We start from the raw sequence: 16,574 nt of genomic DNA on the forward strand, positions 1-16,574 counted from the left end.
TTTTAAAAATCCGTTGTTTGATGCATTTTGCAACTCAAAATAAACATAGAAAATCATAGACAGGCCTGAAATAAGATGACTGTTAACCAAAAATTCATAAGAAATTGCACTGACAGTCTTGAAATACCAGTTTCTTGTTAGTATCTCCACAGTCATGCCATTTATTACTCAACTGAGAGAAACAGATGTCTTCTGAAAACATGAAATAAAATAATTGCAAAATTGTTAATATTTTGTGGTAGAAATGGGCCAGATTTTCCATGTGAAAAACAAGAAGTTTATTGCAACAGAGAAGTCAGGAGAATTGTGAATGTAAATCATTCAGACTTTCCTAAATGGTGAGAGATGAAGGCTTGCATGCCAAAGAATAGTTTTTCTATTTCCTTTATCAGCTAAGCTAATTTTCTTTCACTCACTTCCCTGTCATACTATTGTGACACTTATCTTACTCCAGGAGCAAAACAAGTGTTTGGCTACAGGGACTTATGAAAGGAATTTGGATTTCCTACTTTGTAGTTTGCACGATGTACTTCAGCAGTATGATCATGTTTTGTATCTAGTAACTTTTAAGGTCACTTGTAAGTGCTTGCTCTCCATCTGATTATTCTGTATCCTGCCTGAAGAAGTTAGGAAAATAGGATTTTAAAGGAGAAAAGCATTAGACACTCAACTCCTGTTAGTAATTTCCAGGAGTCAAGTAAGCCTGTCAGAGACTTTTATTCAAGATTGAATAAAAAGCGTGTTTGAAAGATTATAAAATTATGAGGTCTGGTTTTGTATTGCTTATTTTTGTTTTCTATTAATGTTTTTGTGCATAAATTGTATGTAGTATATTAGTCCAGATGATTAACAGTAGACTCATTAATTTCCTTAACGGAACTTAGGTTAAGGGACAAGCACTGGGACATAATTCCTGTCAGATCTTGCTCCATTTTTTGTGATTTTTATCAAGATCCATGTTTCCTAGTTTTGTGACAAAGAACATAGATACTAAATGTGGTGACAAATGCAATTTAGCTGATGTATGTAAGGGAGCAGCAAAGGCAGAAGAGAGATGACAATCTGGAACATGCGAGTCATGACAAGGCAGGCAAGAAGCAATTACTTAAAAAGCAAGGAGTGCACCCCCTGGTATGGGCATAAGGGGGATGAGATACATCTGGTGACACTGCCCAGGGTCAACCAAGAGTGTAGATTGCCAGGCAAGACCCTTGTGAGGAGGCAGGTCCAAGGGCAAACCTGCAGAATCAAGTCTGTAGGTGATGGTCAGGATCCAGTTCGATGGGATGCCTCTCCAGACAAAGGCGTGGCTGACATTGCAGCAGAGCTCAGATGGAGACTGCACAGGAGGGCTGCAAACAGCCACGTGAAGAAGTGGCCATGTGCACAAAGTCTGCTTCTTGCCTTTCCTCAAAGAGTTCAAAGGCCTGACAAGGTTTCTCAAACAGAGTTCTTTTATCAAAGAACCAGGACAGAACAGGGAGCTAAATTTGAGCCTGTGGGGACAGTACAGACCAGGACCTGACAGTGAAGTGTAGGACCCTCCCATTAGCACTTCCATCAGCTTTCACAGCTATGAGATTTTTCTCCTTGTTTGCTACAGCCGAGGTTTACCATTATCTTCTGGGCTTTTTTCCCCCTTCTTCTCCCCTTTTCTCGCTTTATACTCCTATTCAGTCATTCCACTTTTTGTTTTTTCCAATTATTTCCCTTTCCTTATTTATTACCAGCATACATTCCTGTGTCTGTTCTTTCATAAACTGCTGTTCTCCAGTCTTATGTACATCAAAGTATGCAGAAGGAGAGAAAACATCATCTTATCTAACAATATCCAGGTAGATGAAAAGGGTGTATCCTATGATAGTCATTTAGCTTCCTTTGCTGCCAACAGAGGAAAGGACAAATAACTGCAGAGAATGCTTCAGCTCATCCTAAAACATATCTAAAATGGAAGGTGTACTCATTAGGTCCCTAACCTGTTCCACGGACTAAAAAGACACACATAGATTATGAACAAAACTAAATTTAAGTGAGATAAAACCTGTCTGTATATAAGATCTTCTCAGCAATGTACACCTTACCCCAATTTGTAGAATAGAACAAATCTTTTCTCTCACTTGAACTGGACTAGTGAGCTTACGATGCAGGACTTCATTTCTTGACGAGACATCTGAAATTAGTGCTCAGATTGCCAGACTCTGGCAGAATGAAGAACCACCTGTCCTAGACATCCTATTATTAGCTTTATAGAATGAAAAAGGTTTTGCTATCTTCAGGAAGTATATACAAGGTGATTCTATAAACCAGAATGAACCATGGAAGTCTCCTCATAGCAAGTTGGATTTCCAGTGGGTAATTCATAACACTGTGCAGCAGTTACAGCTTGAAAAAACAGGGAAATTAAGAAAGTGAGAAAGCCTGTGGGAGTATAGTCATGTAGATGACTTGGATGATTATTGGTGTTTTGGCACTAGTCCTGTGAATGATTTTCTAGTAGATTAGGTGGGAGATGGAGTATGTTATTAGTGCTAACCTTAAAATGAATTTTTCTTTATTTTTTCTGTCCCTTTAGACCTGTGACCAGGAGCTGAGAACAGGTGCAAAGAAAGAACGATGCCTTCAGGGGAAAAGCCTACTTCTGTGTGCACTTCTTCTCAGTACTCTCCTTGGCTTTACATTGCTTATCACGTACCTCATGATGACTTGTGCTCTAGGTATAATATGAGAATCCTTTTCCATTCTTCCTCATCCACCCCATTTTTAAGATCCCTCTCTTACCTGCCTCCACTGATCAGTGTTAAGAACCAGACTTTCAGAATCTCCAGGAATCATAACATCTTTTGTCAAAAAGGTACATTGTTCTACCTGTTCCTTGAGTCACGGTGGGGAGAGATCCTCCTCATCTGTCCTCCTCTGCCTGCTATTTAATATGCCTGAGCCCAGTTTTGAGGGAGAACAGAATTACATTGTCTTGCACCTCATCAATGTGTTCTGCTCTCTCTGTAGTCAAGAAGCTCAACTGAATCTGAGACTTGGAGCTCCTCCTTTGTCTTTCTGTCTCTGACTTAAGTCTAGTCCTGGTTTTCTAGCACAGTTCAGTGCAATCATAGAGTAAAAGCAAAAGTTAATTTCTTGCTAATGGAGAAGCTGTGAGTATAGGCCAGAAATATTAATTTGCCTTCCAAATTTGCTAAGAACTATCTGCAGAATGGTCCATGTGAATGTCTCTGCATATAGAAAGCTCAATATAGAAGGTGCATTTATACTGGTGGATACAGACAATCCTACTCCAAAATAAGCACTCTTGAAACTTTTCCTAGCTTTTTTCTTTAGCTCTTGTTATATATTGGAGATGGTTCACTGCAGAGACCAAGGAAAAACCGTTTAGATCTAGTCCATTTCCATTCTGCCTACCTTCTCCTATGTCAACTTTGAAAGCATAATATGAGAAGTCTTACCTTGATTTACAGGTCGATTATTTCAGTAAATAATTGATCTGATCTGATGTTGATATAAGATACTGAACTAAAATTACAATGTATTCCCAGTGATTTGAAGCAGTTTAAAAAAAAGAAAATTATAAATCAAAGCAAGATATTCTAGAAAGTCCTTGTCCTCCTTTGACAAATGGCATTGCTGAGAAATGTTTCTCATGCTTGAAAAAACCATATTTTAATTTTATCCCATTACTTTCTCTGTGCTATGTCCTTCTCTTGCATCATGTATTGACACCATCAGTTGCTTCTTGTTTATCATGTGGCCAAATTTGGCTGATTCAGAGGAAAGACACTGAGAAGGCAGAATAATCCAACCTGTGGCTGCCTAGATAGTACAGAGGACAATCCTTCTGAGATGTGAAAGAGGGAATACACTCCCTCCATATTCAGCAATATCTTACAAGGAATTCAACACTGCATGCAAAGGAGCTTGTACCAAAAATAAGTTCTTTTGGGATAAATGTCCCCTAAAATATTTTTGTTTGGAGTTGTTCTCACTCTCCACTGTCACTTCTCAGTTCTCTCTTATTTGCTTCCTCTTCAGGATCCTGTGATGCTGAGTCAGATCTTGCTCTGTTGGAAAGACTTCTGAATTCTAGGAATGACACTGTAAACCCCTGTGAGAACTTCTACAAATATGCCTGTAGCAGATGGGAAGGCAAACAGACAAGAAGAAACAGAGAAGAATCACTAAATGTATTTGATGTGTTGCTGGAAGAAAACCTGTTGATCCTGAAAAGGCTTTTAGGTAGGGACGGATGATTGGTGTGTTACCTTCGGCATCTGCCTCGATCAGAGCTGACAGTAGTAGTAACTGAGCGCACAATCATTCCTAAGAGGGACTGAGTCCCCTCTCTTCGTACTTCTATCATTGCAGGTACAGATTTACTTTTTGAGCATGTCATGTTACAGTAGTTGCATTTTAAACATTTTAGTTCTTCTTGCCAAGTGTAACAGATGAAAGTCATACTTTAGAATTCTGACAGCAACCCAAACCATTTTCCTTGTTATCTTGTCAAAGTAGGCCATTGTTGCTGTGCTAGTCTGAATGTGCACTCTGGTGATGTGTCCTGTGTCCATGGGGGACTGAAGCCTAGATATGCACCAGCTTCCTGTTGTGCTCTTCTTTCCATGCCAAGAAACTCACATATTTGACTCGGGAGGAGTCATGGCACTAGAAAGTCCCTTGCTTTGGATCACTGTGGAAAGTGTGGATGTATTTGTGAAAAAGTTCTGGATCAAAGTACAGTATTTTCTTAAAACAGTTCTTTGCTCTAATACCATCCCAACCTCTTTTTAAATTGCTTTTTAAATTTTTAAATCTGTTTCTTTCCTTAGAAAGTCCACAGTTTGGGATAAGAGGCTCAGCCAAGGAGAAAGCAATGCAATTTTATCGTTCCTGCATGGATACTGAACGAATAGAGTCCCAGGGAGCCCAGCCATTGAAGGACCTCCTAAATCAGGTGAATGTTTGTGCTGTTTCCCTCAGGAAGAGAATTCCTGCAGGGAGAAGGAAAGTGGGCAGGTGGGGTCATATTGAACCCTACATGATGCAACATTTCTAGAATCTCACACTAGTCATGGTTCACAGAGCAACTTCTAAGTGATAGATCTTCTAGTTTTAAATGCTATTTCAAGAACTGATTTTCTGACATCGGGTACCTGTATTTCTCCTCATAACCTCATGTATTACTTAAGGGTGGTGAAAAACCAAGTCTACAAAGAGGGATCATGTTTAATCTCAGAAGTTTGGTTCAGTAGGATCTACCTCACAGTGGGGAACATCTTGCAGATGGATGAAAATTTTGTGTGTAAAACCAAATGATCATTCAATAGTCTAGGCTTCCAGGAGAGATTGTTTAAAGGAGAAAATCCTTATCTTTCCATTCTGGGAGACTCCTCTTGGTGCCAGGGAGGGCTGGACATCTTCCTTCCATCAAAGAGCATTTATGCCCTATGTCAAAAGAGGATGCAGAACCTTCCAGCAAAAGGAGCAGAGAAAAGGAACTACAGGCCCACCTGTGAATCTGCTTATCAGGGAGGGGGACCTATAATCACTGATCCCTGTTTGTCTTTTTGGATGGCTTTAGAAAAATGAGACCTATTTCCTGTCTCCTGCTTATCCAGCATTTTTCCTGCACACCTTACTCTGCTGCTAATTATAATTCCTTTTCCTTGTGTCATTTGCAGTTCACTGCTTTGCTTAAGGGAAAGTGTCAGGTCATTATAAACCCAGCAAAGCATGTAGAGCACTTCACGAGTTTCCCCTGGTGCTCTTTGCTCTGTTGCTTCTCACTTATCAGAATGAGTGAGCTTATAAGTGTAAAAGAAAAAAAAATGTAAATACGGATTCAACCAGATTTTCTCACTTGCAGTGTTTCTGTCTTTCTCTAGGTTGGTGGATGGCATAACACAGGTGTGGGGGAAACAAAGGATTTTAATAAAACTCTTCAGATTCTCATGAGCAGATATAGCACCTTTCCATTTTTTAGAGTCCATGTGGGACCTAGTCCTTTTGACCCCAAGACCAATATTATTCAGGTGAGTGTGCTATAAAAAGAGCATTATCAAGGAAGCATTGTAAGTAGTCAGATCAAGGCTTGCAGAAGTTAATCCCGTGTCCTTCTCTGAAGAATTTAGCAAACATTTTCCAAAAGTAAAAGCAAGTTAATAACATTTCAAATTCCACGATAGAGAAATTACCAAAATATCCTCACATATGCATTGTTTTTGAAAATAATAAGTTTTTTCTTCACTCCTTTTTTCAGATTGACCATCCTGAGTTTGATATTCCACTTGAGAGTGAATTCAAAGAGAAAAATTATCTTGAGGTAACATATCAGAGGCTGAAGAAAGGTAAAAATAGCTATTTGATTCAGGGATCTCCTTGAATTGCCTCCTGGTTCAGAGTGGTCTCTTTCCATGGGTTACGGTCAGTGACCTTTAAAAATGCCTCCAGGAGGAATTCTTTACGAAACTCAGCTTCTCCAAAGGATAGATTGTAAAATGTAACCCATTTTAGAAGCCAGGTTTAAAACTTCTAGTATAGAAATGAAATGTTATAATTATAATTTTAATTTATGCTTGCTTAGTAGGCTGAACCTGGGCTTCCTTAGCTTTTGCCTTGAATTTTTTTTTAAATGTTTTTGTCCAAAATAAGGCTTTATAATTAAATTTGTATATTGTAGGGAGGGACAGCTAGCGTTTTTAAACTTACTTTAAAGTGTTTGAATATATGCTGGAGGAACAAGTTCTTTCACCTTGGGACATTGTAACAAAATGAACTTTGTAATAAGTGAACTTCATAAAAACTGAGTTATGTCAGTTTCTCAATCTGAGTCTTTTAGAAAAGTGCTCAAAAAAAACCCCTGAGCCGTAACAAGCATTCTTCTGAAACTTCATGAAGATAGAAACAAGAAGTTGTCATTTCCTCTCCATTAAAATACTGGCTCATTATAACATGGAATTTCTCTCCTCTGACTCCAGAGATGGCAGGCCTACATGTCTAAAGTTATTCTGGTATTTGAAGTAATTGTGAACTGTGAGAAAAATAATCTTTTGGCAATTCAATATTCTTCACTGGGAGAGTAACTGTACACGGCAAAGTGTATTCCACAGGAATAATTACACAAGGATGTTGCAGCAAGAAGACAGTTTTAGGGATGGGGTGGATCTGCAGTAGTTTTGAAAGATTGACATTTATATGGTCAAGGTGGATGGGTGGATGGATGGATGGATGGATGGATGGATGGATGGATGGAGTGACTAATTTTTGCTCATGTATCTTCCGTTGGTCATATGCTCTGTATTGCAGGTCCTCCGTGTATATCTTTCATATTTGAAGAAACTGGGAGTCCTACTTGGATGGACAGAGGATGGTCTCCCTGATTCCTTTTCCCTGACCTTGTCCTTCATCTCGAACCTCCAGCGATTTGTCACTCCACTGCAGAAAAGACAACAGAGGGGGATGCTGTTCTTTCGCACTACAATTAGGGAGCTACAGGTATCCTTAAAGCTTGAGCAACACAGTTACATGTGACATTCATGTCTTCACTCTGAAGATCCAGATCAAAAGAGATATAAGGCACTATGTTTAAATGCCATTGTCTTGCAAATAAATTGCACTTGGAGCCTGTTGAGCTTTAAATAACCCAGTAACATATGGTCTTTAACTGACAGAGTTATTTCAGGCCACAACTCTCTCCCCTCCCCAGTGCTAATTCCTTTTAAAAAAAGTCAATTCTCATCTTCAAGATGCACATTATACAAACCATTTAACTTGCTGAAAGTATCTCTTAACAGTATTAGGAAGACTATCCTGGTTTCCCTATTGTTTCTTGTGAGCCAGTTTAGATTCATAGTCAGTATGTAAGCTTTGTTTCCCTTGCAGGAAAAGGCACCTGCTATTGACTGGCTGGCGTGTCTCAAGGCTGTCTTCCATCCTGTGTCAATGAACCTCTCTCAGCCAATTGCAGTGCATGACATGGATTACTTAAGCAACATGTCGCAGCTCATTGAGAAATGGCACAAGGGAAGGTAGGAATCAATATTTGTGGTTGCAGTTGTTCATGCCCCAAGAAATATTTTCTTCAAATACCCTAAGTTTAATAGCTTAGAGGCTGCTGTATTAGAGACTGCTGAATCCAGTAGTCTAACAATTGCAAGGCTGCTGTGGCTTTATATCCCCAGGTTTTGTCACTGCTATAGCTTAGCATATATTCCCAATAGGTTTGCATGTGCACGCACCATTTGTGAACACACGTATAAAATACTCTATTTATGTGTCACACAGAGAGAGAACACAATGTCGTGACTGGCAGCCATCCACCCATAGCACTCATACCAACATGAACCCAGACTGATCCTATTCTTCAGCTCCAGCTGATTAGGATTGGTCTATACTAGTAAAATATGTGTGCACATGCATAATATGGCTCACTCCAATAGCTGGTCTTGGATATTCAGTCTGTCGAGAAGCTGGCCAAGATCCCCCGGTGTCCACTTGGATGTATCACATGAATATATGAACCCTTGAGTCTTGCAGCCCTACTTTGGTTGCTGGTACTCTGGTGTCTTCCTGTTACAAACACACCTATACTATCAGGTCTCTTCAGTAGCTGCTCCCAACCACGAGTATTTCCCATAGCCAGCTCTCAGACTGCTGCTCTCTCCACAAGCTAGCTGGATCCAAAGTCCCTCCAGTAGTCACCTCTCAGACTTGTCATCTCTCCAGCATTCAGTTCCATCTTCACACACAGTGAGTAGAATGCTACTCAACAATAGTATTTAATAAGATAGGAGGATGTAACCTGGTTACCATGTGCAGGGCTCAGTCAGGCAGACATCCTGGCAAGCACAAGTTTACATTCAACCATTCCCTCTTACCGGCTTTCCTCTCCATTTTCCCACATATATTCTCCCAACCCACTATGATCCTTCCTTTTCCCTGCCTTTGGTCCTTGCCATGGCAATGAACATGACATAAACATGTCATCATAAGTCTTACATAATCCCACAGATCTCTCATAATATTCTATATGTTTCATCCAGTCCTAAAAAGTATCCTTCTCCAACTTCCCATAAAGAGTCCTGTGCCCCAGCAGGGAGTTATCCCTTAAGTCTCCACAGTGTGGAGACTTAAAAAAAATAAAAGACTTCAAAAAACTTTAAAAAAAGACTTAAAAAAAAACTCCAGGGAGATTTTTTAGTTGACTCATGTCAATTATCCTCCTTCAAGAGCCCCAGGTGTATTCCATTCAGAGTACTTAGTTGTTGTTATTCAAGTTCCTAGGATTTTTCTGCCTCAAGTTACTCCTCTGACGCTTGCCTTGCTTCTGTGTTTATGGTGACCAGCCTTCAATCTTCTGTCTACAGGGTCCTTCACATTTATATGATTGTCTGTCTAGTTGGGAATCTCTCTCCAGCCCTGGACAGTCAATTCCAAGATGCAAGCTTGGAGCTGTATAAGATCCTTCATGGAAAAACGGGATCTAGAATGGTGAGTTAGCCTTTCATCAGCTTCTTCAGCCTCCCCAACAGCTGAATACTGTAGGTCATGCCTTCTGAATGTACTCTTGATACCTCAGATGGATGGAGTTTCTTAGATTTGGGGAGAAAAACTACTCTCTCCAATGATCATTAAGTGCTTTTCTTTTTCTCAAAAGAAATGTGTGAGTAGACATGCCACTCAGAAGTTTAGAGAGTTGACTGTACTGTATCATGGAGTAGGGAAAAAATATATAGATGGTCACCTTTCTTCTATGGCTTTTTCTCTGCTAACATACAAATTTGCGTCTTGAGGGAAAATAAGTGGAACAAATCATAAGGAAATAAATGTACTAGAAAGGTTTACTAAGCGGTAGCTTAAATAGAACTACATTACTTATTCACTGCTGTCATTTTTAGACAGTGCTGCTGTCCACACATCTCCATATGATTTTACTGACGTCCTCACTCTCTACTTCTTCGTTCCTGCAGATCCCAGCAGAGCGCTGGAGGAAGTGCTTGACTGATACCAGCTCTTTCTTTGAGCCAGTTCTAGGGAAGATGATTGTGCAAGAAATTTTCCCTGAGCGGACCAAGAAATTTGTAGGTATTCATCATCTTAAACCCCCATGCAGAGTTCAGCTTCACCTCTTTCTTTTTTTGACATGCTACCTTAAGACCTAAAGCACCTTAAGACCTAAGGCACCTTAAGACATCAAAGCATCAAAAGCAATCACCTTTTGTTCTTCTGCTTATGTACTTCCCCTTCTTTTTTTGGGAATATGTCAGAACAAGGCATTTGTATCATTCTAGAATAATCAGTGCTAAATACCAGCTATTATCTTTGTCTCAACTGTTACAAAAGTATAGAAGACTGTTAGGAAGATATATCTCAAAAAATTTTTCAATTGCAAAGACACCAAGAAATCATATGAAAACATCCTGAGTGGATCCACTGAAAAAAGAACACCTGCCTGCAATGTGGAAAAGATTTTTTTTTTTTCATCCTGTGATGGTCAGAGTTCCTTTTTCTTTTGAAGAAAGTTAGTGTAGCACCAGGTTTAGCAAAGATTTTGAAGTCTATAAGGTGGCAAGTGTAAATAACACCAAGAAAAGCTTATGGGAAAACCAGGACTGCATGTGGTGAAGCATAAGTTTTAATGAAGAAAGCATTGTTTTGACTCAGATTGCCATAATTTTGGAAAGGGAGACACCAACAAGAAATACTTGTGGATACTGAGTTTTCATTTTGCTCAGGTAGGGGGCAATTATTCATTATTGAGTATGAAGGAGTTGTCTCCCTCTTAATTACTGTAAGAGGCCAGATGAAAAGGTGTCTGGGAGAGATTGGTGAGCCCTGTGAGGAAAACTGGATGCCAAATAATTTAAGACTAAATCACTGTAGAAACTTAAATCTTCTCTTTCACCACACACACAAAAAAAAGGAATTCTGCCCCATTTATTCTGTGGTTGAATTGCTAGAACCTGGGAAGATGATAGCTAAGAGTGAGCCATGTTTTTGTGCAGTTGTGACCATGCCTTCTTTTCTCCATGTCAGGCTGAGCAGATGTTCTCTGTGATCCAAGATGCCCTCTCTGACCGCCTTGATCAGGTGGAGTGGATGGATGAACAGAGTCGCCAAAACGCTAAAGCCTTGGTGCGTGCAGAAGGCAGAAATTACTGAGGCCTTCCTTTCCCTGAAGCCTTTGGAGAAGGAATGGAATGGACCTGCACCTTTACTATTCTTACCTGCTTCTACAGGCACACAGTCTTAAATAGATGTCTTATTCATACTAAAAATCAAAGGTGGTTTTATAATTGCCAGCATGCATGGGTACATACAATGATGTGTAAGCATAGAGAGGCTCAGTTTTTGTCTGTCCATGAATACTTTGAATTAATTTTATTGAGATACAATTCAATTTTATACATCTAGTAAGCTTAAAAGCTAAAAAGCTGAATGGCAGAAGACAATACAAAGAAAATGAATAGAGCAACATTAGGCCTCAGGTCACAGAGTTGAAAAAGCAGAGCAGCAGGACAAGATGTCGTCTTGAAAGAGAGTAGCTGTCCTTTTGAAGGGCTGACTCACAGATCATGTTCACATTGGTTAGAAATAGCCTTTAGACTTCCAGAATGTAAAGCCTCCTTTTGATCAAGTTTATTTATGTTTGTTTGTTATTATTATTTTAGGTATCCAAACTACAAGTGGAGATTGGCTATCCAGCTCACATACTCCAGACTGACAAAGTGAACCTGGAATACCAGAATGTGAGCTATATAATGTAAACATGCCTGCCTCATTATTGGCAGTTTACCTGTATCAATGGCTATCTTGTCTGCTTTCAAAAGAGGCTATGACCTCTGGAGCACATTTCCTACTGTTCATTTTTTCAGAACATATGGGACTAGAGAACCTTTATCTGTTGCTTCTATATTGTTGCCTATACTGTCTCCTATTTAGAGTGGCTAGCCTGATAGAAGTAATTTTTTACCTGTTCGGGTGTTCTGTTTGGCCTTCAGATAACATTCCTGTTATATCTTACATTGAAGGTCTTTAGAACAGGCAGTAAAAAAACCTGCAAGTATCCCATTGGTTTCTCTTTTGATTAACTCTTTCTGGATCCACAGAACTTTTTCTTATTTTTTTCCTTGTCTCAATTGTTCAATTCATTCCTCGCTTACGCCATTCCCTGTCTCTTCCCTCAGCTGGAGATAAATGAAGACACTTTTTTCCTCAATGTGGTGGCTTGCTTGAAAGTACTGAGGGAAAATTCCTACCTGAAGCTCCTTCAGCATTACCCACAGCAAAAGTAAGTCTGATAGTGATCTGAAAAATATAACAGAATCACATACTTGTGAAACAGCTGATGTTGGAAGGGACCTGTGGACATCACCTAGTCGAATCCTCCTGCTCAAAGCAGGATAAGTTAGAGCAGGTCACTCAGAACTGTGATAAATATGTCTATATCTCTCTTTTGCTGTGGAATAGGAGGAAGGGCAGATAGGGGCCGGTGGGCAGAATTGGATTCAGTGGTTTCACCAGTTCGGAATGTTGCTGCAAGTCTGCATCGCTGCATCCTGCTTTACAGAAACTTTGAATCTGGCAGGCTGTCCTGGATTGAGCCTGAACAATGCTACCAAAGTACCCCATCACTGTGAAGAGAGCACCAGAACCCCTGGAAAAAAAAAACACTTTTTTTGACCATGCACCCTTAATTAAGGGGGATAGCTGATTCTTCTGGACCTCCTAACAAAGCCAACAGCAAAGCACTGCGATGACAGGAATGCTAGTGGAGTCACCTCAAAGGCAAGACATAGGATGAAGGCAGCATTGACAGACAGACTTAGGGCCTTACACCTCCTGGAGGGTATTCTATGCAGGACTTCACAGGAGGTTACTAATCCTAATTTACTTGACAGGGAAATTGTGAGGGAGGATCCCTTCATGTCTATGAAAACTAAGTTATTAGTTCTATGAACTGAAGATTTATTTCAAACACTGAAATAACAACTGAAGATTTATTTCAAACACCTGTAACTAGATAATGTGAATTCCATCATTTGCTGGTGCTGTGTGAAGAGTTGAACTCTTTTTGCAAGCTCAGTGAAGGAAAGGATCAAAGTGTGAGATAAGGAGTTAGTACATTCTCTAATTTCTCTTTTTATTTTGCTTCTAGCTGGCATGTGCACCCCTGGAGTGTGCATTCATACTATTCAATAAGAGACCACATGGTGGTCTTTCCGGCTGGAATGTTCCGCAGTCCTTTTTTCCACATGGAGTTTCCCAGGTATGGAGGGGCTTCAGAAGTGCAAGCTGAATGTAGACCCTGGGCTGTACCATGCTTCCAGGAGGAGTCTTAGTGGGTGGTTTGTCTATAATTTTCTTTTCTTGCTCCATCCTAGAAAGACATGGATGAGGAAAGAGGGGAAGTCCAGTTTTTTCTAAAGCCAGATGGATACTGCTTGATACAGTCTGAGAGAGAGTAATCATTGACTCTGCTGAAGCAAAATCAGAATCTAGGTGAAACTGAACTAACACAAAGACATTACTCCAGAGCAAAGAGGCAGAAGTCACATGTAGGTCAACTGCAAAGAAGACACTTTACCTTTGCCTCTCATTTTCTAAATTCCGAGGATTCTAACCCAGAGAAAATAGGAGCCTCATGGAGCAACTCCTTATCAGAAGTCTTTTTCAAATGTATCACAGTTCTTCTCTCATTTTTTTTAAGAAACCCTTTCTACTAAGCAAATAGATTTTTAACTCTGTGTCTTCCCCTGCAATAAGAACACTTCTCTAGACCATACTCCTCTGGTTCTGTTCTTTCATCATATGGAACAGATCTCTTAAGCAATATTTTTTCTGATAATAAAAGCACTCGAAACAGTTGACAGTAAACATACAATTCTATGTCCTTTTTCCCTGTAGTGGATATATACTTGTCCTAATACCATTGTGCTGAAAAATAAGTTCACATTGTGACAAAAGGCTTAAGTTTGAAAGAAAGATATTTCAGTTAAAACTTATTATTTTCTCGATGGTGACCTTCTAGTGCTTGCAGTGTTTAAATTTATTATAGTATGAAGAAAAGGACATCTCAAAAGGATAGTAGAAAGTAATGTAAGTAGAAAAGTAGTAAAGTAAAATTAGAAAGTGGTATGGGGGTATCACTATATTCTTTCTCTGTGAAAATGTGTCTGTGCCTTCTTTTTCCTTTTGTATCGAGTGCTAGTAAAGTACATTTTTCTCACTGTCACCTCAGCTGAGTAGACTGATAAGTAAAACTTGATCATCTTTTGGTGAGTTAGTACAATAGTGTTTTCTCAGATGATGCTCCAGAATTTAAAAATTTAAGAATTTACTGGGAAAAGCTAATTCATGTGACTGTGAGGGTAATTTTTAAAATAAGAACTCAGCAAAACAGTACAATTGTTATAGAATCATAGAATTGTAAAAAGGCTTAGGTTGGAAGGAACCTTTAAAGATCATCTAGTTCCACCCCCCTGCCATGGGCAGGGACACTTTCCACTAGACCAAGTTGTTCAGAGCTCCATCCAACCTGGTTTGAACACTTCCAAGGATGGGGCATCCCCAGCTTCTCTGGGTAAAATTTATAAATTATCCGCTACAGAGCTCCTACTGAGTTCCCAGTAAAGTAAAATGATCTAGCATTAAAATTTCATGCTTCAGCAGTGTTAATCAATGCATGGGAAGAAAGAATGAGCTCATAATTCCATATAATGCAAATGTAAATGCATTTTGAGTGTTCTCTTCCTTGTGAGAGTGTCTGTAAATTCTTTGCATGGAACCATAGAGATTCAATTTTGAAAGAATTGCTGGAGGTCTCTAGGACAACCTCTTGCTTACTGCAAGATTGCAAATGCTAGATCAGAGTAATTGCAGTCAAAACATGGTGATTTAAATTTGCCTTGCCAATTTTATGTATCCTTTCTCACTAGACAAGAGTTGCAAGATTGCTTCTCCAAACAGCCTGCTTTTGAATAGCTACCGTTGTCGTTGTTTGTGCAGCGGTCAGACAGTAGAGGTTCAATAGGGACATGACATACATCAACAACAACAATACCTGTCATTACAGCTAATAAAGGCAGAATCTCATTCAGAGACTCTTCATTGTTATGATGGCTTATTAGCAACAAATACTTTGAAATAAGCCCATAATACAATTTTAAGCATTGGTAGGATAATTTGCACTTGTATTTGCACTTTTACACACCTGAGTGACAGTAATAATAGAAAGTGTTTCCGTATGGTCGCAGAGTAGAACTCTCCTATGGAGCACACAGTTGTGCTTAGTGGCTATAAAGAATGCTCCTCTGCCCTCTTTTTCTTTCCAAAAGCACTCTTTTCATCTTTATTTTTCAGCGCTATGAATTTTGGAGCCATCGGGGTCTTCATGGCACATGAAATTCTTCACTCATTCTATGGTTATGGTGGGTATTGGCTGTGGTGTCTTCATTTACTCTTCTAGGTCTCACTGGTACTTCCCCTTAGAGGATCTGAAATCCTAGTCCTTGCATCAATATATACATATATTAGTAAGGTAGATAAAATTAAGGAAAGCATATTTTAGTCCATGCTGGCTACTAGGAAGAATCAGTGATTAATGTGAGGAAGACAGGTGAATGCCATAAATAGCTTTATTTCTAGGACTTCTTTCCTCACAGTATTGCCTGGGGGCTGTCCTGCATGCAACAGGAGTGCACTACAAAGATCTATAGACTGCTTGGTTGAACAGTATGAAAGCTACAGCTTTAACGTCAACGGCACCTTCACACTGTTGGAGAATACAGCTGACACTGGAGGGCTCGCCGTCGCTTACCAGGTATTGTGATTTACTTACTTCTGCAATCTCACAGTCTCACTACATAACACACAAGGTTGCCCTGCTGCTCCCCTCTCCCACATCCCACTCCAGCTCCAGATTTCTTGCACACCTGTGCCAGTGGAGCATAAGCCCAGCATGTCCTCTGTTAGTGCAGAGAGGTTCCTCACAAGGCTTTGCTCGTAGCCTCAATATGTCCATGTAAGACTTCTCCCCTTCACCACGTTTACCTCCGTTTTTATCATGCGTATAAAAGTGTGCTGTTGTATATATGCTTATGTTATACTTGAGAAAGTAAGCTGAGACATGAAACAGAATTTTGTGTGGTGGTAAAATGACTCCATAACAATGTTTTCAGCAGTACTTTAGAGAGAATGTTTTGTTTCCTCATGCAGTACTTCAGGAGTTCATCTGCTGAGGGTGGTGTGAAATCCCTAGGTCTAAAATGGTACTTTTTACATTATTTCATGGGGAACATTGGGAGGCTCAAAGTCTTTAATTTATAGTCAAATATTTGTGATTTGTTTCAAAAATAGTTTTTGTTCTTTCATAGTATAATTACCACATCCTGTGACAATGTATGTTGTAGCATCTGTGTAGTAGCATCTGAAATGGTAAGGAAAGTAATTATGTTCTCCCACTTTAGATTTATTAAGGGCATGGCCTGCAGCAGAGAGCCTCAGAATGAGGGGAGAGAGATACAAACTTGCTGAATTATGAAATATATATTAGATTGATAGACTTCACT

General features: G+C 39.6%; 1 protein-coding gene across 9 annotated transcripts in view; it reads left to right on the plus strand.

Moving 5' to 3' along the window:
* KEL (Kell metallo-endopeptidase (Kell blood group)) overlaps positions 1-16,574 on the plus strand; it is a 31,786-nt gene that overhangs the window by 7,208 nt on the left and 8,004 nt on the right. For 2 of the 9 annotated variants that reach the window (XM_062515554.1, XM_062515553.1), the window contains exons 3-17: positions 2,573-2,851; positions 4,042-4,245; positions 4,836-4,960; positions 5,892-6,038; positions 6,266-6,328; positions 7,312-7,500; positions 7,888-8,033; positions 9,372-9,495; positions 9,975-10,085; positions 11,041-11,139; positions 11,676-11,753; positions 12,192-12,295; positions 13,163-13,273; positions 15,367-15,434; positions 15,669-15,826. In XM_062515554.1, the coding sequence (XP_062371538.1) occupies positions 2,614-2,851; positions 4,042-4,245; positions 4,836-4,960; positions 5,892-6,038; positions 6,266-6,328; positions 7,312-7,500; positions 7,888-8,033; positions 9,372-9,495; positions 9,975-10,085; positions 11,041-11,139; positions 11,676-11,753; positions 12,192-12,295; positions 13,163-13,273; positions 15,367-15,434; positions 15,669-15,826 (1,965 nt within the window). In that variant the 5' untranslated portion in view covers positions 2,573-2,613. The other 7 variants (XR_009932949.1, XM_062487386.1, XM_062487389.1 and 4 more) reach the window with 7 other exon arrangements.

This window comes from Cinclus cinclus, chromosome 2 (genome assembly GCF_963662255.1).
Source record: "Cinclus cinclus chromosome 2, bCinCin1.1, whole genome shotgun sequence".
NCBI classification, from domain to species: domain Eukaryota; kingdom Metazoa; phylum Chordata; class Aves; order Passeriformes; family Cinclidae; genus Cinclus; species Cinclus cinclus.